Below are 19,645 nucleotides of genomic sequence, written 5' to 3'. Positions count from 1 at the left end.
GGGGGTGCGCGCAGAGAGGGCGGACAGAGCCGCGGCGTGCGCATGCGCACTGGGGTTGTTTTTCACAAAGCTGCTCTTAAAGTGAGCTGGCAGGCTCCAGCCGCCTGTCTTTGTAAGGAGGCCACTGAGACTAGCAGGATCGCGAGGAGCAGCCTCTCTGCTGCCCTGACTTTTTAAGAAATCTCAATGAACTATTTGTAAAGTATCACTGATCTTGCCTGCAAGCTTTTTGCACGGCAAAGACATCGATCAGTGTTAAGTGAAGATCACGTTTTATATGTGATCTTGATTTTTTTGTCTTACATTATATTTTTATAGATTTTGTTATAAACATGGTGCTGGGAAAGGTGAAGAGTTTGACAATAAGCTTTGACTGTCTTAATGACAGCAATGTCCCTGTCTATTCTAGTGGGGATACAGTCTCAGGAAGGGTGAATTTAGAAGTTACTGGGGAAATCAGAGTAAAATCTCTTAAAATTCATGCAAGAGGACATGCAAAAGTACGCTGGACCGAATCTAGAAACGCCGGCTCTAATACTGCCTACACACAGAATTACACTGAAGAAGTAGAATATTTCAACCATAAAGACATTTTAATTGGACACGAAAGAGGTAAGTTTTTATATTATTCATAAATTACTAAACCATTTTCTTTGCTAAACGTAACTTTTCTTTTTTTCTTAATATATTTCTAGTGCTAGCATAACACAATACAGTTTGACAAAAGATTAACAAAGTTGAAGATTTGGATTCTCCTTGACATTCATCTTGTGTTAAATCGAAATGCATGCAGGCATCTGCAAAGTGACTGCAAACTGCACTTATTCAACTGCCTCTGTACCCGGCTTGGTCTGTGCCGTACGCACTTGCCATCCATTCGCACCTTACTTATAAATTCTGCTTAAACCCGATTCAGTCATTTTTCACTAGTATGTTTTAAACTGAACTGCTAAAAGCTGCAGTCCAACGTTAGATTTTTTTTCCCCTTGAACTCTGCAGCCTTATATCTTAAAAAGCTGAGCCTCAATCAAGAAATGGAATAACATCTTTAAGCAGGTTAATAAGATGTGTTTCGTTTTTAATATTGACACGCAAAAGACTATAAGGAATTGATCGTTGTTCTTCGATAAAGGGTTTCAGCGGCTTATTTTGACATATGGTATCAACACCCCACGTGTTTTTTCCCTGTTCTTTTCAGTTCCTTTAGAAATTTCTATCAAGCATTCACTATTTTAAAGGACATTATTATCTATCATTGTGATAGGTCTCAAATCAGTTTTAGAAGCCAGTTAGGGTCAGTAATTTTCCTTTGCGAGCGTCAATGCCTAACTTTGAAACGTGCATTCAATGAAACCCATGCCAGTCAAATGAAATTGAAAAGTATTCAGCACATTGGATTTGATTTTTGGTTTGAAAAGGGAAATAAAGGGTTGTCACACTTTGAAGGGGTCCTGAGATTTCCAGTCTATTGTTTAAATCGTTACATTGTGGAAATATAGAAGACTCTAAGCTTGTTTTTCTAAGTTTCCACCCTTTGTTAGAAGCGGTTCAATCCTGTTTCGGACCAGTTCTGGGGGGGTGGTGAGGAGGGGCGCTTGTTCAGCCCTCAGCAGATTGGTTGCAGGCGTCAGGTGGTGGTGATGACTTAATTCCTAGACCAAGAAGAATATAGTGTTAAAACTGGTTATGTAATTTTCTACTTCTCCTTTTTTATGCTGTATTTAGTTCAAATATGGACTATTTTTTCAAAGAATAGAACACATTTTACCTTCATTTTTAATATTAAAATATCCCCATGTCTGAGGAAGTGCTAATGGAACTAAGGCAAAGTATAGAAATGAAGGATGTTTTCAGTTACAGCATTAATGCACTATTTTAAAAAACATTAAGATGAAGTCAATCCTTTAGGTTTTAAGTAACACATAGGTAATTTGCATCCTGAAATAATTTCTAAATATCTCCAAGCAGTAACTGATTAGAAGTGCTGATGCCTAATGACAGGCGTCGTATTTATTGAAAAGCAGGAACATGAGTTTGAACCTTTCTGGATATTGCAGCTTTTTATAAAATGGTGAGAAGAAACTAAGGTTTTTATAGACTAGAGACTTGCAGTGGGGTAAAAGTAGAATAACGACTTATGGGGACAAACGCAATTTTATTAGTTGCTCCATGGCTTCATAGAGAAATAAACTATGTGCTCTGTAATCCCACGAAAAACCCCTGCAAAGCTTGGACGAGCTCTTAGCCTAAATAGTTTCAATGACTTAAAACTGGGACCTCTCAAACTAGCCTGGTAACAGACCCCGCCCCAGCGACCGGCGATAGGCGGAGCCGAGTTTGTTAGCCTGTTGCTAAGGCGATGCCAGGCTCTGATTGGATTGGGCGCCGCGGGTGGGGAGAGGGTCCGGTCGGGTGGGGCGAGGCTTGGAACCGGCGTGTGCCGGGGAAGGTTTCTCCGGGGCCGTCGTCCCGCCCCGGCTTGCGTCCTTCTTGGGGCTTCTGCAGGGTCGCGTTGTCACCCCTCACCTCAGCCTGTTTTGAGCCTTATAGTGACTTCAGGTGTCAAGAGCAGATGGGAGAGGCCCTGCGGGCCTTGCAGGTGCCCAAGTGCCCTGGGCGCGCCTTGAGCTGACAGCCCTGCTCGGAGAACTGAGCTGGACGGGCCGCGGGAGCCCAGCTCCTGGGTCGGGTCTGCGAGCACGCAGTGCGCGCCCTGACCTGCGGGCGGCCGGCCGGCCGGCTAGCCCTGTTCGCCCCGAGGGCGCGGGTGCAGAGGCGGCCCCAGGGAAGGACGGGTGACTGCACCATCAAGCGCTGGGGGCGGCGTCCACGAGCACCCCCTCCGCTGGCTCTCGGGGCGCTTGCCCTCCTCCCTCAGCCCTACACCGCCCCGGGTTCCCTGGCCGCAACTGGAAAGGTGTCAGGGTGGCCCGAGCCAGCTCGAACCGGTCCCCGGCTGCGGCGCGCAGAGCGGAAGCGCCGCGCACGGCCGCCCCGCCCCCGGCCCAGCAGGCTAGGCTGCGCTGGCGCGCTGCGACGTATGCCGTATGTATAGCGGGGCGCGCGGGCGGGCGGGCCGGCTGGAATCTGCTCGCGCCGGTTTAGGCCGGTCCTCTCCTGCTCGGGTCTAGTTCTTGATTGACAGCCCGGCACTTGTTTACCAGGGCGCCGCGCCGCCGCCGCTCGCTTCAATGAGAGTGCTGAGCTGGCACATAAAGGAGCAGAAGTGAAGAAGGGAACCGGGATGCAAACTTGCGCCAGTTTGAGGGGAGCTGGATTAAATGGCCCCCAACTCACCTGAGCCGGGTTTTGGTGCAGAAATCCGTTCAGCGGATTTCCACAGGGACAAGGCAAATAGTACTGATTTGAAAGCGAATCATCGTGGTTTTTGGATAAAAGTATACACCTAATGGCGCTTTCTTATTCTTGATAAGGGGCTGCTGCACGTGTGTATGTGTTCAATACTTTGCTGATGGGAAGTTAAATGATAGCATTATCGTCAGTTTTCCTGATGAAGGTCTGCTAATAAAAGATTTCTACACCAAGAAAGATAAACAAATAACATTTAATTGTTACCTAGTCAGAACACACAAAAATTTTTTTTAAATCCAGAATCATCTTCCCACCACAAACGATTTTTTACTTAACATATTTTTGAGACATTTTTAAAATAAGCTATTGGACCAAAAGAAATTGGTTCTAAAATGAAAGGTCATCCCTTTTTTCAAGCAATTTGAGCCAGTGTTGTTAGACTGCGTTTTTTCAAGGATGTGAGACAGTTGTTGCCCGGTTAGCAGACACCTTTTAAATCGAGGTATGTTTTTCTATATACGTGCAAATTTTTAGCTGTTAATAGGATAGACTAAATATTGTCATCATTTTAGGTTCAATGAAGAATTTCTATTTTTAGTTATGAAACTGACGTTAAAATCACTTCCTTTTTTTTTTACTCAACATCTATTTGACAGTCGTCTAATAGTTTTATAATTTTAACATGCACATTTATATCGTTACATTTTCATGAAGTTTTTATTATTACATATATATGTGAGACGTGTATGTGTGTGTGTATATATGTAGCCTTAATATGATAAATTTAAGGAAATAATTGGACACATAGCACGTTAGTGTGAGATTTGAGATCTGAATCTAGTTGAGATTGTTACTGTGTTAAATACCAGAGGCCTTACAGCTCAGGTCCTTTTGCACTAAAGGACACCTATGGGGTATAAACACTATACCCCGTTTACAGATGAGGCAACTGGAGAATCAGGATTTTACTCAGAGAAGCGATCTCTTAGACTCTGAAACTTGTAGCCTTATTATTGATATGAGCATCTTTAAAGTTATACCACCATGAAGAATGTGTAAGTTTAATGTTTTTCCTTTCTCTGTGTTTTAGATGATGATAATTCCGAAGAAGGCTTCAACACTATTCATTCAGGAAGGCATGAATATGCATTCAGCTTTGAGCTTCCACAGACGTAAGTATGAGAAGTAGCAGGCACTTTTCGTAGACATCCATTCTTTTAAAATTAAAATTATTATGGCCCTGGCCACTTGGCTCAGTGGTAGAGCGTCGGCCCAGTGTGTGGAAGTCCCGGGTTCAATTCCCAGTCAGGGCACACAGGAGAAGCGCCCATCTGCTTCTCCATCCTTCCCCTTCTCCTTGCTTGCTCTCTCTCTCTCTCTCTCTCTCTCTCTCTCTTTCCCTCCTGCAGCCAAGGCTCCATTGGAGCAGAGTTGGCCCGGGCGCTGAGGATGGCTCTGTGGCCTCCACCTTAGGCACTAGAATGGCTCTGGCTGCAACAGAGCAACACCCCCTGGTGGGCATGCAGGTTGGATCCTGGTTGGGTGTATGTGGGAGTCTGACTGCCTCCTGCTTCTAACTTTAGAAAAATACCCCCAAAAAAGTTACTCTAAGTTTAAATATTTTTAGTTTTAAAAAAAAACCTTTTCATTACTGAATCTTGCTAAAGGAAAACAATGTACTAATAAAAGGCTAGATTTTAATGTGTGGCAAAGTTATAGAAAGCAAAACTTAATTGTTAGTGTTCTATCTCAAGATTTTTGAGGTTTTTTAAAACCTGAATAATATTTTATTTGATGTGAATGAACTGAAAGGAGCTAGTCAAATAGTTAAGCTCTGTATGGTTAGTTTATCTAAAACATATCAAGTCTCTCATCGGTAATTTATAAAACTTCATTGTTCTATTTCATCTTTAATGTTAACCAACAGCAGCAGTGAGCTAAGAACATAAACATAATTAGGAATGTCCTAACTTCAGGAGGGCTGTTTTTTTGGTATGAATTCAGTAGTTTCTGTGCAAAGGGCTATTGTGGTCATATGAGATATTATGACCTGGACTTAAAAGGAAACATTCATCATAGGCTTGGACTCTAGTAGGAAAGGAAGAAGGAAAGTGGTATGTTCTTAATTCAGTAAAAGATTGTTAGAAGAGATTATAATTCTTTTAAAATAATGCCTTTACGCCCTACCCAGTTGTTTCAGTGGTAGAGCATCTGCCGGGCCTGCAGATGTCCCGGATTTGATTTCTGGTCAGGGCACACAGGAGAAGCACCCGTCTGTTTCTCTACCCCTCCTCCCTCTTGCTTCTCTCTCTCACTGTCTCTCTCCCCACCAACCCCCTTCCTCTCTCTCTCACTCTCCCACTTTTCCCTTCCTACAGCCATGGCTCAGTTGGAGTGAGTTAGCCCCAGGCTCTAAGGATGGTTCCATGGCCTCCGCCTCAGGCACTAGGAAGAGCTCAGTTGCTGAGCAGCAAGCAACGCCCCAGATGGGCAGAGCATTGCCCCCTATTGGGTTTGCGGGGTGGATCCTAGTCCAGGTGCATGTGGGAGTCTGTCGCTGCCTCCCCTCCTCTCACTGATTAAATAAGTAAATAAATAAAACCTCTAACAGGTATTATGACATGTAAGGTGGCACTTAATGCTCATTGTTCTGAAGGATAAATTTAAATTACAGAAGGACTTATCAAGTGCCAAACATACTTAATTCTATGTTTTCTTAATTGTATAACTGGGTTGTTTTCTGTGGTTAGAGTTTCTAAATGGAATTTTCCAGTATTCTATTTACCTTATTATTTAAGACCATCCTTTTAAATACAATGCCTAATATACTTTCTTAGAGAAACATTTTAAGTCTGTGCATACCATAAAGCTAACACTGGGCCTGAATATCTTCAAAGACTAGAGGTAATTTAATACACAATTTTAAATGTTATCTGTAAAGCAGTCATTTACAATAAACTCTAGAAGATTAGCAAAATACTGCATTAATTTCTCTGTGCTAAACAAGTTAATGCAGGAGTCTAAAATGCAAAAAAAAAATTGTAAAACTACTGCTGCTACTTCTACTAGTCTAAGCTAGCACTCTACCTTGTAAATAACTGAATATTGGGCATTTTTCTAATGAAGTTATGAAAAAGAAGCCAGACTCACTAAAATAAAATCTTTTACAAGTAGTAAAATCTGGCAAAGTTGAAAAACAGTACAGATTTCCTTGATTCAGACCAGTAGAAATGTTACTTTTTCATTTTAAGCTTATAGAGTAAAGTTAGAAAATATAGCCAAAACCGAGAACATGAGTAAACTGGGAAATATAAAAGTTTTTTAGTATTTCAGTGGACTTTATGAAATGTGAAATTTTTAATACTATGACTATTCAAGGCCTTTTCTAGACCTTCTGAATACTAGAGCACTGTAGGGAATTTGGTCTGAATGTTTAACCAGTGTCTATAATTTCTCAATAGAAATAGTTAAACCGTTCTTTATTTTTTAAATAAATTCTTGACCTTTTCAAGAATTGTTCATTTCCAAATTTTCATAATTTTGCCACCAACATTAAAAGGACCACCTTTTGGCGCTCCCTCCCTTCTGCGAGCACGCTCAGGCCTTTTTTCTCTCTCAGGAGTGCGTCTCCTGAGCTCGAAGGGTCCTCGTGAGACTTGCACCAGGGGAGCAGTGGGCAGCGGCAGCTTCTCCCAGGGTAACCCCTGAACCTGTCTCCAGAGCCCCCTTCTCTTTGCAGTGAGCCAGTAGCAGCCCAGCCTTGCCTCATTTTGGTCGCTGTGACTTTTCTCAGTGAGCCAGAGCAGCCCGGCCTAGATGCATTTCTTCCCTGGGACATTCCTGGAGAGCCAGAGCACCCCTGCCTGGGCTTTCTGCTGCTGCCTCTGCTATTTTAAACCCTTTCTTGTTTCACTGTCTCCAGCTTTAACAAACAAACTCTCAAAATCAAAAGAAAAGAAACGGTAGCTTCTTCTTTGTTTAAAGGGATTATATTCTTCTGGCTTTTCAAAGCAAAATTTTTATGATATTTACCTACTCTCAATTGTTACTTTGAAACAAATTTATTCCCCAGTGACTTGTCCCTTTGGAAATTTTTAAAACATATGTTTGATACCTCGCTGACAAACAGTGCAATATGTTAACACTACTGTATAATTATTAGAAAGAGGTATAAGATTAATATATTGACCTTTATGTTCTGCACAGACCACTTGCTACCTCATTTGAAGGCCGACATGGCAGTGTGCGCTATTGGGTGAAAGCCGAATTACACAGGCCTTGGCTTCTACCAGTAAAATTAAAGAAGGAATTTACAGTTTTTGAGCATATAGATATCAACACTCCTTCATTACTGGTAAGAATTGACTGAATTCTTTATTCTTTGATTTTGGCATATCAATACTAAAGAATAATCACCTACACTGTAATTTTATAATTTTAAAATAGTGGTTTTATTTAAAATTACATAAATATTAATTTTAAAAAAGGGCACACTAATGAAGAATATGATCATGTTCTCTTATGCTATAATAACATTAAATAAATTTTAAAAGTAAGACCATTCATGGTACGAAATACCTCTTACTCAGAAGATACAGCAGTAACAAAAAAATTAATCTGTTTCCTGGCTAATTTTGGTAGAAGAGGAACAGAATTATTAATTATTAGACAATATACTTGAAATATCATAATGTAAAATTTGTATTGCATTGCATTAATCCAATGTAGGGATGTCAAACAATGGGGAAATTATCACTTTGATCAAAAAAGCTTAATTCCATTTTAAAGGAATCCTTTTTTAATTGTATCTTTTTACAAGGTTCAAATTTGACTTGAAAAACATTAATTGGCTTAAGCAAATAATAACATCTTTAAGCAAATAAGAATTTTTAAAATGAGTAGATTTTATATATATATATATATATACAGTATATATGTGTATGTGCGTATATATATATATATTTGATTGTATTATCTCAAAGAGAAATGTTAACATTTGAGATTATAACCAAGTTGCTTTCCAAGCTGCATTTTTATTTAAGTCATTTTAAATGGAATGTGGAAAGAGTTTTTTCATTTGTTTTTTGGTTGGTTTTCAATTACTGTATATATAAATAGCATGGACTAAAACTATGTTTAAGAAATATGGTGTTAAAGTCTGTATACTTTTTTCTTTCATTGAATGGAAACATAAAAACAAAAATAATATAATTCAGAGCCATTGGTTAGTTTAAAAAAAGTATATTTGGGTACCAACATAAAATAAACAGCACTGCTTTTAATTTTAAATTCTCCAAAAATTTAGGATTGTATTTTAAAATATTTTATTACTGTCCCAACTCATCCATTGATCTTTTGTCTAAATTTATTTCTTACAGTCACCCCAAGCAGGCACAAAAGAAAAGACTCTCTGTTGCTGGTTCTGTACCTCAGGCCCAATATCCTTAAGTGCCAAAATCGAAAGGAAGGGCTATACCCCAGGTACGTATGAAGTGGGTTCCCACAAAAAATTTACCTTTCTTCATTTAGCTTTTGTGTTTAAATTTACAGTATTTCTACTAAGTGTAAATATGATGATACAGCATTCTTTGATAAAATAACAAATTGTGCTTATCCAGTTTTCTTTCATATATTTGAATCTAGTCTTCTTTTTTAAAGAGCTGCTATAAATGCATAGTTCATTCTTGCCACACTCAGTACCACTTTTCATCCGGGTAGTCTGCTGAACTTTTTCAAGGCTCACCTAAGAATCTACATTTGTTTAGGGGATTTTGTTTGTTTCATTTTCTTAACAGTAGATACTTTTTTTCCTCTCTAGGTGAATCAATTCAGATATTTGCTGAGATTGAGAACTGCTCTTCCCGAATGGTGGTGCCAAAGGCAGCCATTTACCAAACACAGGCCTTCTATGCCAAAGGGAAAATGAAGGAAGTAAAACAGCTTGTGGCTAACTTGCGTGGGGAGTCCTTATCTTCTGGAAAGACAGAGACATGGAATGGCAAGTTACTGAAAATTCCACCTGTTTCTCCATCTATCCTCGACTGTAGTATAATCCGTGTGGAATATTCACTAATGGTATGTATAAATTCAAGGTGTTTTTTTTTCCCCCCTAAGTTTTAATCAGAAGGATATTGTTCTGTTTTACATCCAGGATTCAATTTTATATTCCATTTATTCTAGATACAAAAATAAATCTTTGTACAGTTTGCATTGTAATTATTAGTTTTACCTTATATGTATATATACTTATATATACATAAGGAAGAATTTTTCTTGTATCATATCTATATAAGTAAAGAAAGTAAATGAGGACCTCAGATAACATTAAAATTGGGTTATTAGTTTTTAAAAAGGAAATAATACTTGGCATTCTAAACCTAGCATCTCCTTTTACTGTTTAGGTATATGTGGATATTCCTGGAGCTATGGATTTATTTCTTAATTTGCCTCTTGTCATCGGTACCATTCCCCTACATCCATTTGGTAGCAGAACTTCAAGTGTAAGCAGTCAGTGCAGCATGAATATGAACTGGCTTGGTTTGTCTCTGCCTGAACGACCTGAAGGTAATTTGTAATAATGTATATCTTATTATTTTCAAGAATATAATTTTGCTTCTGATAGTTTATGATTAGATATACTTTTGCCTATACTTGAAAATAATAGTTGTGCCCCTAAGGTTAGATTTAAAACATACATCCATCCCCCTAGTTTTGAATACAAGACAAATAATTATTATCTGACCTTGATATTTCTTTTTAATACCTACTATTCTGTGTATTTTGACATGCATAAGAACATGCTGTTCGAATTGCGTGTATCTTTTTCCTTTAGCACCACCCAGCTATGCAGAAGTGGTAACGGAGGAACAAAGACGGAACAATCTTGCTCCAGTGAGTGCTTGTGACGACTTTGAGAGAGCACTTCAAGGACCACTGTTTGCCTATATCCAAGAGTTTCGGTTCTTGCCTCCACCTCTTTATTCAGAGGTGAGCACCAGTTCCTCAAGTATAAAATGGGCTGGCCGTCTTGGGGAAACAGTATTGCAGACTTTTAAAAAACAGTTTTTTATTACCATGATAATAAATAGAAAAACATAATTTAAAACCACAGATTAAAGGTTAGATTAGGATTGTCAATATTTATTAAGTTTGACCCAGAAGTAGGACTGTTCGGTTCTATTATTGAAGAAATAAAGATAATGATCTCAGCTTATGCTTTTCAAAATGCCATTAAAGGAATAATTTATATTTTAAATTATGAATAAATTTATAATTTATATTTTAAATTTATATTATAATTTATAATTTAAAGAATCAGCCTGACCAGGCGGTGGAGCAGTGAATAGAGTGTTGGACTGGGACGTGGAGGACCCAGGTTCAAGACCCCAATGTCACCAGCTTGAGTGTAGGCTCATCTGGTTTGAGCAAGGGGTCACTCCGTCTGCTGTAGGCCCCGCCCCCACATCTCCCCCTCCCTGGTCAAGGCACATATGAGAAAGCAATCAATGAGAAACTAAGGTGTGCAACGGAAAATTGATGCTTCTCATCTCCCTTCCTTCCAGTTGTCTATCCCTCTCTCTATCTCTGTCACACACAAAAACAAACAGAACTAACTGGCATTTTGCAAGCATTGATTAACAGATAGAATTTATCTTACACATTATCCTTTTCCAATTTAATTCTTATAATTTTATCATTCTCAGCCATGAGGGAAAATAACACCTCAGTATTTCTACACTGTTAGATTATTTGTATTCTTCTCATATTGATGACAGCTAAGCTCTTACTGACTAAACATGGCCCTTGCTTGGGAGGAGCTCACAGTATGATGAGAAAAACAAACTTAAAAGCAGAATATTATATAACAGAGAGGAATGCAAAGTTCATTTGAGGAGTGGCTTATTGGGCCTTGGGAATCAGGACAGGTTTATTTTAGAAAAGTGGTTGTTAAGCTAAATCTTGAAAAGTACCGTATTTTTCGCTCCATAAAAAGCTCTTTTTTTCCCCAAAAGTGGAGAGGAAAATGCTCATGTGTCTTATGGAGTGAAAAATACGGTATTTTATTAAATATTTTAACACACCATTTGGTTCAGAATTTTTTTTTCTTATATGTATATGAAAGTTACTCCAGAGATAGAGGAGGTAGGAAATCTATCTCTGGTGGGTTCAGCGTTGCTATTTCCTGATACACGCTACTCCTGGGCCCGTCCTGAGGTTTTATGTCCATGAGGGTACTACCTCACACAGCACCAAGAACATTTTTTACCAACTGCATTCTTCCCAAAGCCTACAGAAGAGATGAGTTGACTTTTTTTTAAAGGGTGAAAGGGATACTTTACAAAAGAATATCATTGCTGTAAAGATGTTTTCCATTGTGTATTTGAGCTTTAAGTACTACTAAGCACTGAGTAAAACTCTATTCACTGATAAAATTTAAGCATTAGCTTTTATGAAAGAGAACTGTTAAGCATACCTTTATAAATTTTATTGATAGTTTAGTAATGGCATATCAGATATTTTATAACTATTATTAATTCCCTTCTGCATACTAGCTGTGTATGTTCTTTGTAATTAGATTTCTCAACTAATACTCAAAATCTTAGTCATTTGCTGCATTCTTACTAGATTGTATTAAATAAACTTGAATTATTTTCTCTTTTTTTCTAGATTGATCCAAATCCTGATCAGTCAGATGATAGACCATCCTGCCCCTCTCGTTGAAGGAGTACATGGTTAAATCAAGTTGATGTGGATTCCAAACTGTTATCTCTTCCCAGCTGAGAACAGAGAAGTATCTTGGAGACATGTTTTCAGAGGAAGTGGAATTCTTTTGCCCAGAAAAATGGCAAATACGTGAATCAACCAGTGATCATGCTTTGGAAGCCTGCAGCAACATTTTGGGACTGCTCCAACATGCTTGAAGATCTAAGCTTTCTCCTTTAATACTGGTACATACCACGAGCAGTCATCTTTGCGTATGGTCATACGTGTCAAGACACCACATTATAAAGAGGGATGAGTTCCTTCTTTTGATTTGAGAATTTGCACATGCTCAATGCTTACATTGTGCGATTCAATGTCACTACAGCTTTTTTTTTTTCCATTTATGCGAGACTCTTGATACTCTTAAAACTTGTTTGTGGTCAACACAACAAGAAACAAAAGAAAGCTTTGGAAAAAAAAAAACTTTTACATGAAAAAAACGCACTGACATTTTTTTTTTATTTAATATAGCCTGGACTTTACCTGCGTATGCACACGCTCAGAACTGTCCTACTAGGCTGACCATGTATCACCTCTTCAGCTTGGATCCTATTGTGGATTTATTTACAAACATCAAATGCCTTCAAGCCAATCCTTCTTGCTGTATGGTTTGCAGCCTACTGTAGTAGATACGCAACAGATATGTGGGAAAAGGAATAAGAGGAGGAAGCTAAGAGACTCTCAAGATTGTATACCTTCCTGGTTTCTTTTAAGAATTTGTTGCCTTTCTACTATTGCAGCAAAGCAGCATTTTGTTACTGACTGCCTAAAATCACTTAATCTCAGGTGAACGCATCACTTGCCAAACTGTTGGAATGCTATTTTGTGTTTTGTTGCACTGTTACTTTTTTGTTTGTTTGGTTGGCTTTTTGGAGAGGGAAATTTGGAAAAGGGACATACACAAAAGTGATAACCCACCCACATTCCCTTATCATTACATATAAGAAGAAACTAGAAGAGCTAAGAATGAAGTAAAGAAAGGCAGTGTTGGCAGGCACCAGCAAAGAGTTAAGGGCTGTTGCTCTTAAAAATTAGTTATTTTTTATTATTTTAAAAGTATGGAAGTTTTCCAGTCACTAAAGAGGAGAAGAAAATGCTTTTATTTTTATACAGAGTTACTTAATTACCTCTGAACACATATGTTGAAAATCATTTTTGCTGGTGTAGAGTATTTTAATGAGCAGGAATACCTACCTGTATGTCTATATGTTCAGATTATGGTTAGAGAGCTCAATTTATATACTTTTTGTCCTGCTCAAGCTTGACAGAGCTTGAAACCCAAATTTATTCTAAAAGTATATAACTTCAAAATTATAAGTACTAGAATGTGTGCTGGAATAATGAATGTCTTATATTTTTGTGGGGACTCTTTTTAATGGAAGTATTTTTTTCCATTACATAAAGAACATTTTGCTAACCATGAGAAATCGCTTACTTTGAGTATATGTAGATAAGATAGGAAAAATGATTACATCAGTGAATTACAGTTTATATTAAAGATAATTTACAGTTAGCTCATAACAGATATACCAGCATTTATCATGACATTTAAAATGGCATTTTCTAAGATACCAAGTGAACTGATTGTCTTACTTTAGAAGGAATTCAGCTCTTTTTAATGAAAATCAGCATTTCTGATGTTGCAACATATGTGTGAAATGGGTGTTACATCAGTCCTGCTGTTATCCCCACAGCTAATAAAGTGACTGAAAATAATAGTAACTCTGGTCTGGTGCTTGCACTGGTTAAATACTGTCTTAAAGCTTCATACAAAAAAAAAAAATAGGCTTTTCCATAAGTGGCCTTTAAGAAAACATGGAAGACAATTCATGTTTGAAAATGCTGACAGGGTGAAGAAAGCCCAGTGTAAAAATGAATCGCGTTTTAAGTGATTCGGTTAAAGGGTTTGGGCTCCCGTAGCAAACTAATACTAAATAATAAGGAAATGGGGTGAAATATTTTTTTATTGTTGTTAAGTCATTTTGTGAATGTCCCCCTCAAAAAAGCTAATGGATATTTGGCATAAAGGGCATTTGGTGGTTTTATTTCTGTTTGGGGGGGGGGGTTGTCAGAAAATCCCTTTTTCCTTTTCTCATGTCTAACTTCTAGGGAACAATTGTTGATAGCATAGCCTTGAAATACTTATCACCATGTTCTCATAAATAATACACGAAAGCAAGAATGACCAATATTCTGGTAATTGGTACTGGGTAACAAAAGAAAATGTGATAACGATCTAAATATATAAAACTTTATGAAGTAAAGTTTTATTTTCCCCATTAAAGTATTTCTTTACTTTCTAATTTAGAGGCATTACTTAACTCTTTCCTAAATATTGGTCAATTTCTGTTATAAGATGTGAGGTTCACAATTGTATTCCAGTATTCAAGATAGATTCCTCGTTTTTCAATTAGGAAAAGTAAAATCCAAAATGTTAGCAAAACAAAGTGCAATATTAAATGTTTGCTTTATAGATTATACTCTATGGCTGTTTGTAATTTCTCTCTTTTTCCCCCTTTTTTATTTGGTGCTGAATATGTCTTTGTAGGCTCTGTTTTAAGAAAACTGTGGGAAATGATTTGATATTTCCTATTGCTCTTCCTTGTGGAAAATAAAACTGTTTTGTTTTTTTCTTTTTTGTAAAACTGTTTGGAGATTTATTTGAATCGTGATCATATTAGCATCATACATGCTAACACTATTAAAACTACAATTAAACTCATAAGCCATCTGGGTAAGAATTGTTTCTAGACTACTAAAAAAACATTACTGAAGGCTTAAAGGAATTTTTAATACTAATTATTATTGTTTTATTTAATTTCATTAAGTTATGGATACTTTCTTACAAAACTTGTCTTAATAGGAACCGGATTTAACCAGGTAGTTTCCCTTAGATATCATTTGTTATATGTCCAAGTCTAGTATTTCAAAAGCATATAAATTTAAAAGCTATATTATTCTAATCTTCTCAAAACATGAGTTTTCTAACTTTTAAAACTAAATTTTATGTCTTGAATTTTACAGTGATTTGTAGCATTAGAAGTACCAGTCACACTGAGAATTCATCTTCTAGTGTTTATACATATATGGGGATGAGATCAAGTTGTGCCTCCCCCATATTCTCAAATGTATATACACATAAAAATGTGTTACAAAGACATTTAGACAAATATGTTTATAATCAAATTTCATAGAAGTATACTTTTATTCTTGTTAATTAAAAGCTAACAATCACCACAGCCTGACCTCTGGTGGCGCGATGGATAAAGCATGGACCTGGAATATTGAGGTCGCCAGTTTGAATCCCTGGGCTTGCCTGGTCAAGGCACATATGGGAGCTAATGCTTCCTGCTCCTCCCCCCCTTTCTCTCTGTCTCCTCTCTCTAAAAATGAATAAAATCTAAAAAGAAACAAAAATAGCAACAGAGTAGATTTAGGGAGGAATGAGAGAGCAAGAATAAAATTAAGTAAAAAAATACACAACATCCTAATATAAGAAATGGGAGGAGGAATTATAGCATCACAAGGAGAGACCTAGTTTCTGTCTTCTGTGACTAGACGTTTCCTTGAATAAGTGCATTTGATTTCTTCAGCTACAAAGTGGAAAATTAGCTCTCCAATGTTCTTTTCATCCCTGAAGGTACAAAGTTATAAGACTTCTTCAGGTAAATAATGCTCTTAAGTTAATTATAACATTGGAAATGAACCACATTGCTTCTGAATTTACATTAGAATACTTTTAGACTGATGTAAGTACATGTATTAAGTTTAAGAGTGACAATTATCTGGCTCTGCTTTTGCATTAAAAAATCTATACTTACAAACTCCCCTTGCCTTTATGACCAAGCTTGGTATATTTATTAGGACTTTTGATTGTAACAGTGAGAGAAACTCAGACTAACTTAAGATCCAAAAACATGCCCAACTGAAAATAAAAACAGTATCACTGTCTTTGTTGGCACAAAGTTAAACATAAGGAAAAGACTATTTTTTTCAAACCAGCTTTACAGAGACCAACTTAGACAAGTGATGTTAAGGTGTTATTTAGAACCAAGAAGCAATAAAGTTGCTTTATAATAGTTTATAGTATTTATATGTTAATATATAACCTAATGTGATTCAAGAAAACAAATGCTTATGACATTTATGTTAAATTATGGTACATCATATAGCTAATTCTACTGGAAATGGATTTTTGCTACTTCTAAATTCCAGACTTACATAACCTCTTAACATCATTTTCCAATCCAAACAAAATTATTACCCCTGGCCCTGGTAGGTCTTGGGGATATTAATAAAGTTAAAACAGTGAGAACATTACTTTGTAGAATTTAAAGGTCTGTTCACTGTTAACACAAAACAATCTTCCCAGTGAACAGAAAAAGGTGGAAGATTAAAAGATACTTCCCTAATTTTTAACCTTATAAAATGATGTTAACTTTGTGATTTTGCCAATTTAGAGATCTAACAGTAATGATAACTAGTGAAAAAGCATTACAGTTACTACTTCTGATGATAGGAATGTTTGCATAAATGAAAAGCTATCTCATCCTTACTGCATATAGGAATTTGTACTTGTTAGGTCATTTTTATCTAATGAATTAATGGCTTAATTAAATAGAGATAAAAAAAAGAACAAGTTAGTTTCTGCTTTATTTGTTGTTTTTTAAGGAAATAAACATTTCTACCTTTTAGTGCAAGGCACAATTATAATCTAGACATCTTGACAGCTCTGAATTTCTAAGAGCAGTATTCAAGATGTTTACAATAATAAGGAAATAACAGTAGACTAAGATGCAGCACATGCACCATGCAAATAAACAGTATGCTGACAAACTAAAGCATACCCAGAACCTACAGCAACAAAATCACACATGTATCCTTCCCCAAATTACTAATTCCAGAATTGCTAAAGCAGAGGAGAAACGTTTCCTCCCCTTCACTATTCTTCCTTCCATTTAAAGAGCCAACTTTAGGAAACCCTTGTGAGAAAACAGCCAGAGGAGTCCATGCTGTGCAGAGAAGCAGTGGACAAACGCCTCTGGCTGGTGACCCTTTAAGAGTGAGTGCCTCGGGCAGTTTCATCAGGAAGAGCCCAATAAATGCCTTTATTCCACTGGCCCCTCTATTAGTGTCTTATGACTACTGTTGGTCAAATAAGTTTGTAAATATATATGGTTTGCTCGCTTATAGTTTATATTGGGTGTGGGGGACAGGCTGTAAGCAGGCCAGGTCGTTGGCATGGTACTCTAGCCAGATATGGCCCTTTTGATGGCTGCATCTGGCTCACATACAAATCTTTAAAAAATAAATAATGTTAAAAATATAAAATATTCTCATGTATTACAATCCATGGTTGCGGTGGCTTGAGCCAATCACAGCTGTTCTCCGGGACACCAAATTTTTATTGGATAATGCATAACGTACATGGGTCATTGTTTGGCTTTCACGGAATTACATTTTAAAATATGTGGCATTCATGGCTCTCTCAGCCAAAAAGCTTCCCGACCCCTGGCCTAAGGCTTAGTTTTAAGACTAAGCTTTTCCCCACACCCTTGACTGATTGCATGATGTGGGGTGGTGTATTCTCATGAAGAATCCCATTATGGCTCAGATAAGTGACTTTGTATCAGAGAGTTTCTTGTATGTGTATTGGATTAAAGGTTTTGATTTCTATACTATAAAGTGGGGCAGACTGGGAGCTTGCTCTCTCAGTTCCTGCTATCACCATTGCAGGGGCCTCTGTTGGGCAGATAAAATATGTTATGCTAACTTTGTTAAAGATGGCGCTGCCCACATGGAAGCCCATCGCCCAGGTGATACTAACGTGTGTTGGGGGTGGGCTGTGGGCAGGCAGGATCCTTGTAGCTGGGGCTTGGTTTTAGGACTAAGCCTTTTCCACCCTTTTTGATATGGGGTGGTGCACTCTCATGAAGAATCCCATTATGCCTCAGATAAGTGACTTTGTATTAGAGACTTTCCTATTTATATATTGGATTAAAGGTTTGGATTTCTGCACTATAAAGTGGGGCAGACCGGGAGCTTGCTTTCTTGGTTCCTGAGATTAGCATTAGAGAGGAGAGCAGAGAAAGGCCACATGGAGGAGGCCAGGAGAAGCAGCCAAGATGGTGGAGTGTTGGAAGAGAAGCCAGTTTGTGCAGGGAGAAGGAAGGAGATGGGGAACAGGTGAATAAGGCTGGTGAGCTAGAACCTTTGATTCTAGGAAACTTGGATAAGTCGGTAGCTTTGTGAGCACTGAATGAGAGGGTTTTGGAGCCAGTGTGTGTTTTTACTTGCCTGCCGGGTGCAAGCTAGGATTAAAGATGATGGCCCACCAGCTCTTGTCTTCGTGATTTCATTACCATCTGTCCGAATCCAATGTGAACCTGCATGGGCCAGGCTGCTGTGATGGTGCCCGTGCCCACTGGCTTTACAGCCTCCCTGATCCCTTGCCCTTCATGGGGAAAGCAGGTTTTCTGCTTTTCCCTTGTCTTCTCTTGTGGCTTGCCTGTCTTGGTGAGACACCAATAAACAGAATGGCCCACCATCCTCCGACTCCGCCATTTCTTTTTTGTCTACTCGAATCCAATGAGAACCTGAATGTGAATAGCCACAATGGCGGCTCCTGGCCTTACAACTGGCATAGTTTGCAGCAGGATTCGGAGATCAGTATAGGGCCGCCACCCTTGACGGGTAGGGTAGAGGACTGGTTGCTACCCTGGCTCCCCATGGCTGTCCTTTTAGGGGCCGTGGGCTACGTGTTTTTCACTCAAGAGAATACCAGGAGTCCTGTGCTAGAAGCTGCCTGAGGTCAGAAGCTTCAGTATGAATTGCAAGTTGAACAGCAGAAAAAGCTGGAATTGGAGTGAGCACTGGAGAAGGAATTACAGGTTCGCGAGTTGCAGTTTGCCCTGGAAGCTGAACGTTTGCACCAGCAGTTGTTGGAGAAATAGCTGTGGATTCAAGAGCTCGAGTCTCAGCTTCTGGCCAAAAGCCAGCAGCCACAGGAGCCTAAACAGTCACCAAAGGAGTAGCAGCATCTGTGCCAGTGGATTGGCTTTGAATCAGCGGGCTCAGGCTGAAGCTGCCATACGCACGCTGAGAGCCCGACCAGTGGTCACCGAGAAGGTAAAAACCCAGCAGCAACGAGTCCCTCAGGGGCAGCCACAGCCTCCTGCCCAGGTAATGGAACACTCTGTGGTCCGGCCCTATACCCAGGCAGAGCTGATGGAGTTGGGGGCACAATTTAGGAAGCCTGGTTACTACGATTATGGGACATAGGGGTGGATGGCATCATGCTCTCCAGAACAGAGATGGCGAAATTGGCCTCCATTACCACACACTCTTCCTTGAGGCAGCGTCTTCAGAACTGCCATGGCAACCCAGGAGACCATACCCTATTAGAATGGGTGATGGCTGCCATTCGTATGGTCTGGCAGAATGCTGGAGAACTGCCAGGGACAATGAGTCGGTGGCAGTGCTACAGTGAGTTAGTAAAGGTCCTTCGGGAACTAGGTATGAAGAATGCTGTTTTCAACCCTGGGTCCCGTGGGCCAGACGAAGTGTTCAC

At 38.7% G+C, this 19,645-nt stretch overlaps 1 protein-coding gene across 1 annotated transcript; it reads left to right on the top strand.

The window, feature by feature from the left end:
* Positions 1–120: 120 nt before the first annotated feature.
* ARRDC3 (arrestin domain containing 3) lies at positions 121–13,915 on the top strand. Its single transcript, XM_066381832.1, has 8 exons — positions 121–612; positions 4,403–4,484; positions 7,519–7,666; positions 8,691–8,793; positions 9,131–9,387; positions 9,714–9,876; positions 10,145–10,299; positions 11,980–13,915. The coding sequence occupies exons 1-8, from the start codon at positions 333–335 to the stop codon at positions 12,031–12,033; spliced, it is 1,242 nt and encodes a 413-aa protein (XP_066237929.1). The 5' UTR covers positions 121–332; the 3' UTR covers positions 12,034–13,915.
* Positions 13,916–19,645: the final 5,730 nt, after the last annotated feature.

Source organism: Saccopteryx leptura, chromosome 4, assembly GCF_036850995.1.
Source record: "Saccopteryx leptura isolate mSacLep1 chromosome 4, mSacLep1_pri_phased_curated, whole genome shotgun sequence".
NCBI classification, from domain to species: Eukaryota; Metazoa; Chordata; class Mammalia; order Chiroptera; family Emballonuridae; genus Saccopteryx; species Saccopteryx leptura.
The sequence above is the reverse complement of the archived record's forward strand: the minus strand, read 5'-3'. Positions and strand labels throughout refer to the sequence as shown.

What these genes read in the sequence shown, in the direction of transcription:
- ARRDC3 (XM_066381832.1), top strand. Translation starts at nt 333, where the DNA reads ATGGTGCTGGGAAAGGTGAAGAGTTTGACAATAAGCTTTGACTGTCTT. An exon ending in TCTGCCTGAACGACCTGAAG is followed by an intron (nt 9,877 to 10,144) that starts GTAATTTGTAAT and finishes TTTTTCCTTTAG; the next exon opens with CACCACCCAGCTATGCAGAA. An exon ending in CTCCACCTCTTTATTCAGAG is followed by an intron (nt 10,300 to 11,979) that starts GTGAGCACCAGT and finishes CTTTTTTTCTAG; the next exon opens with ATTGATCCAAATCCTGATCA.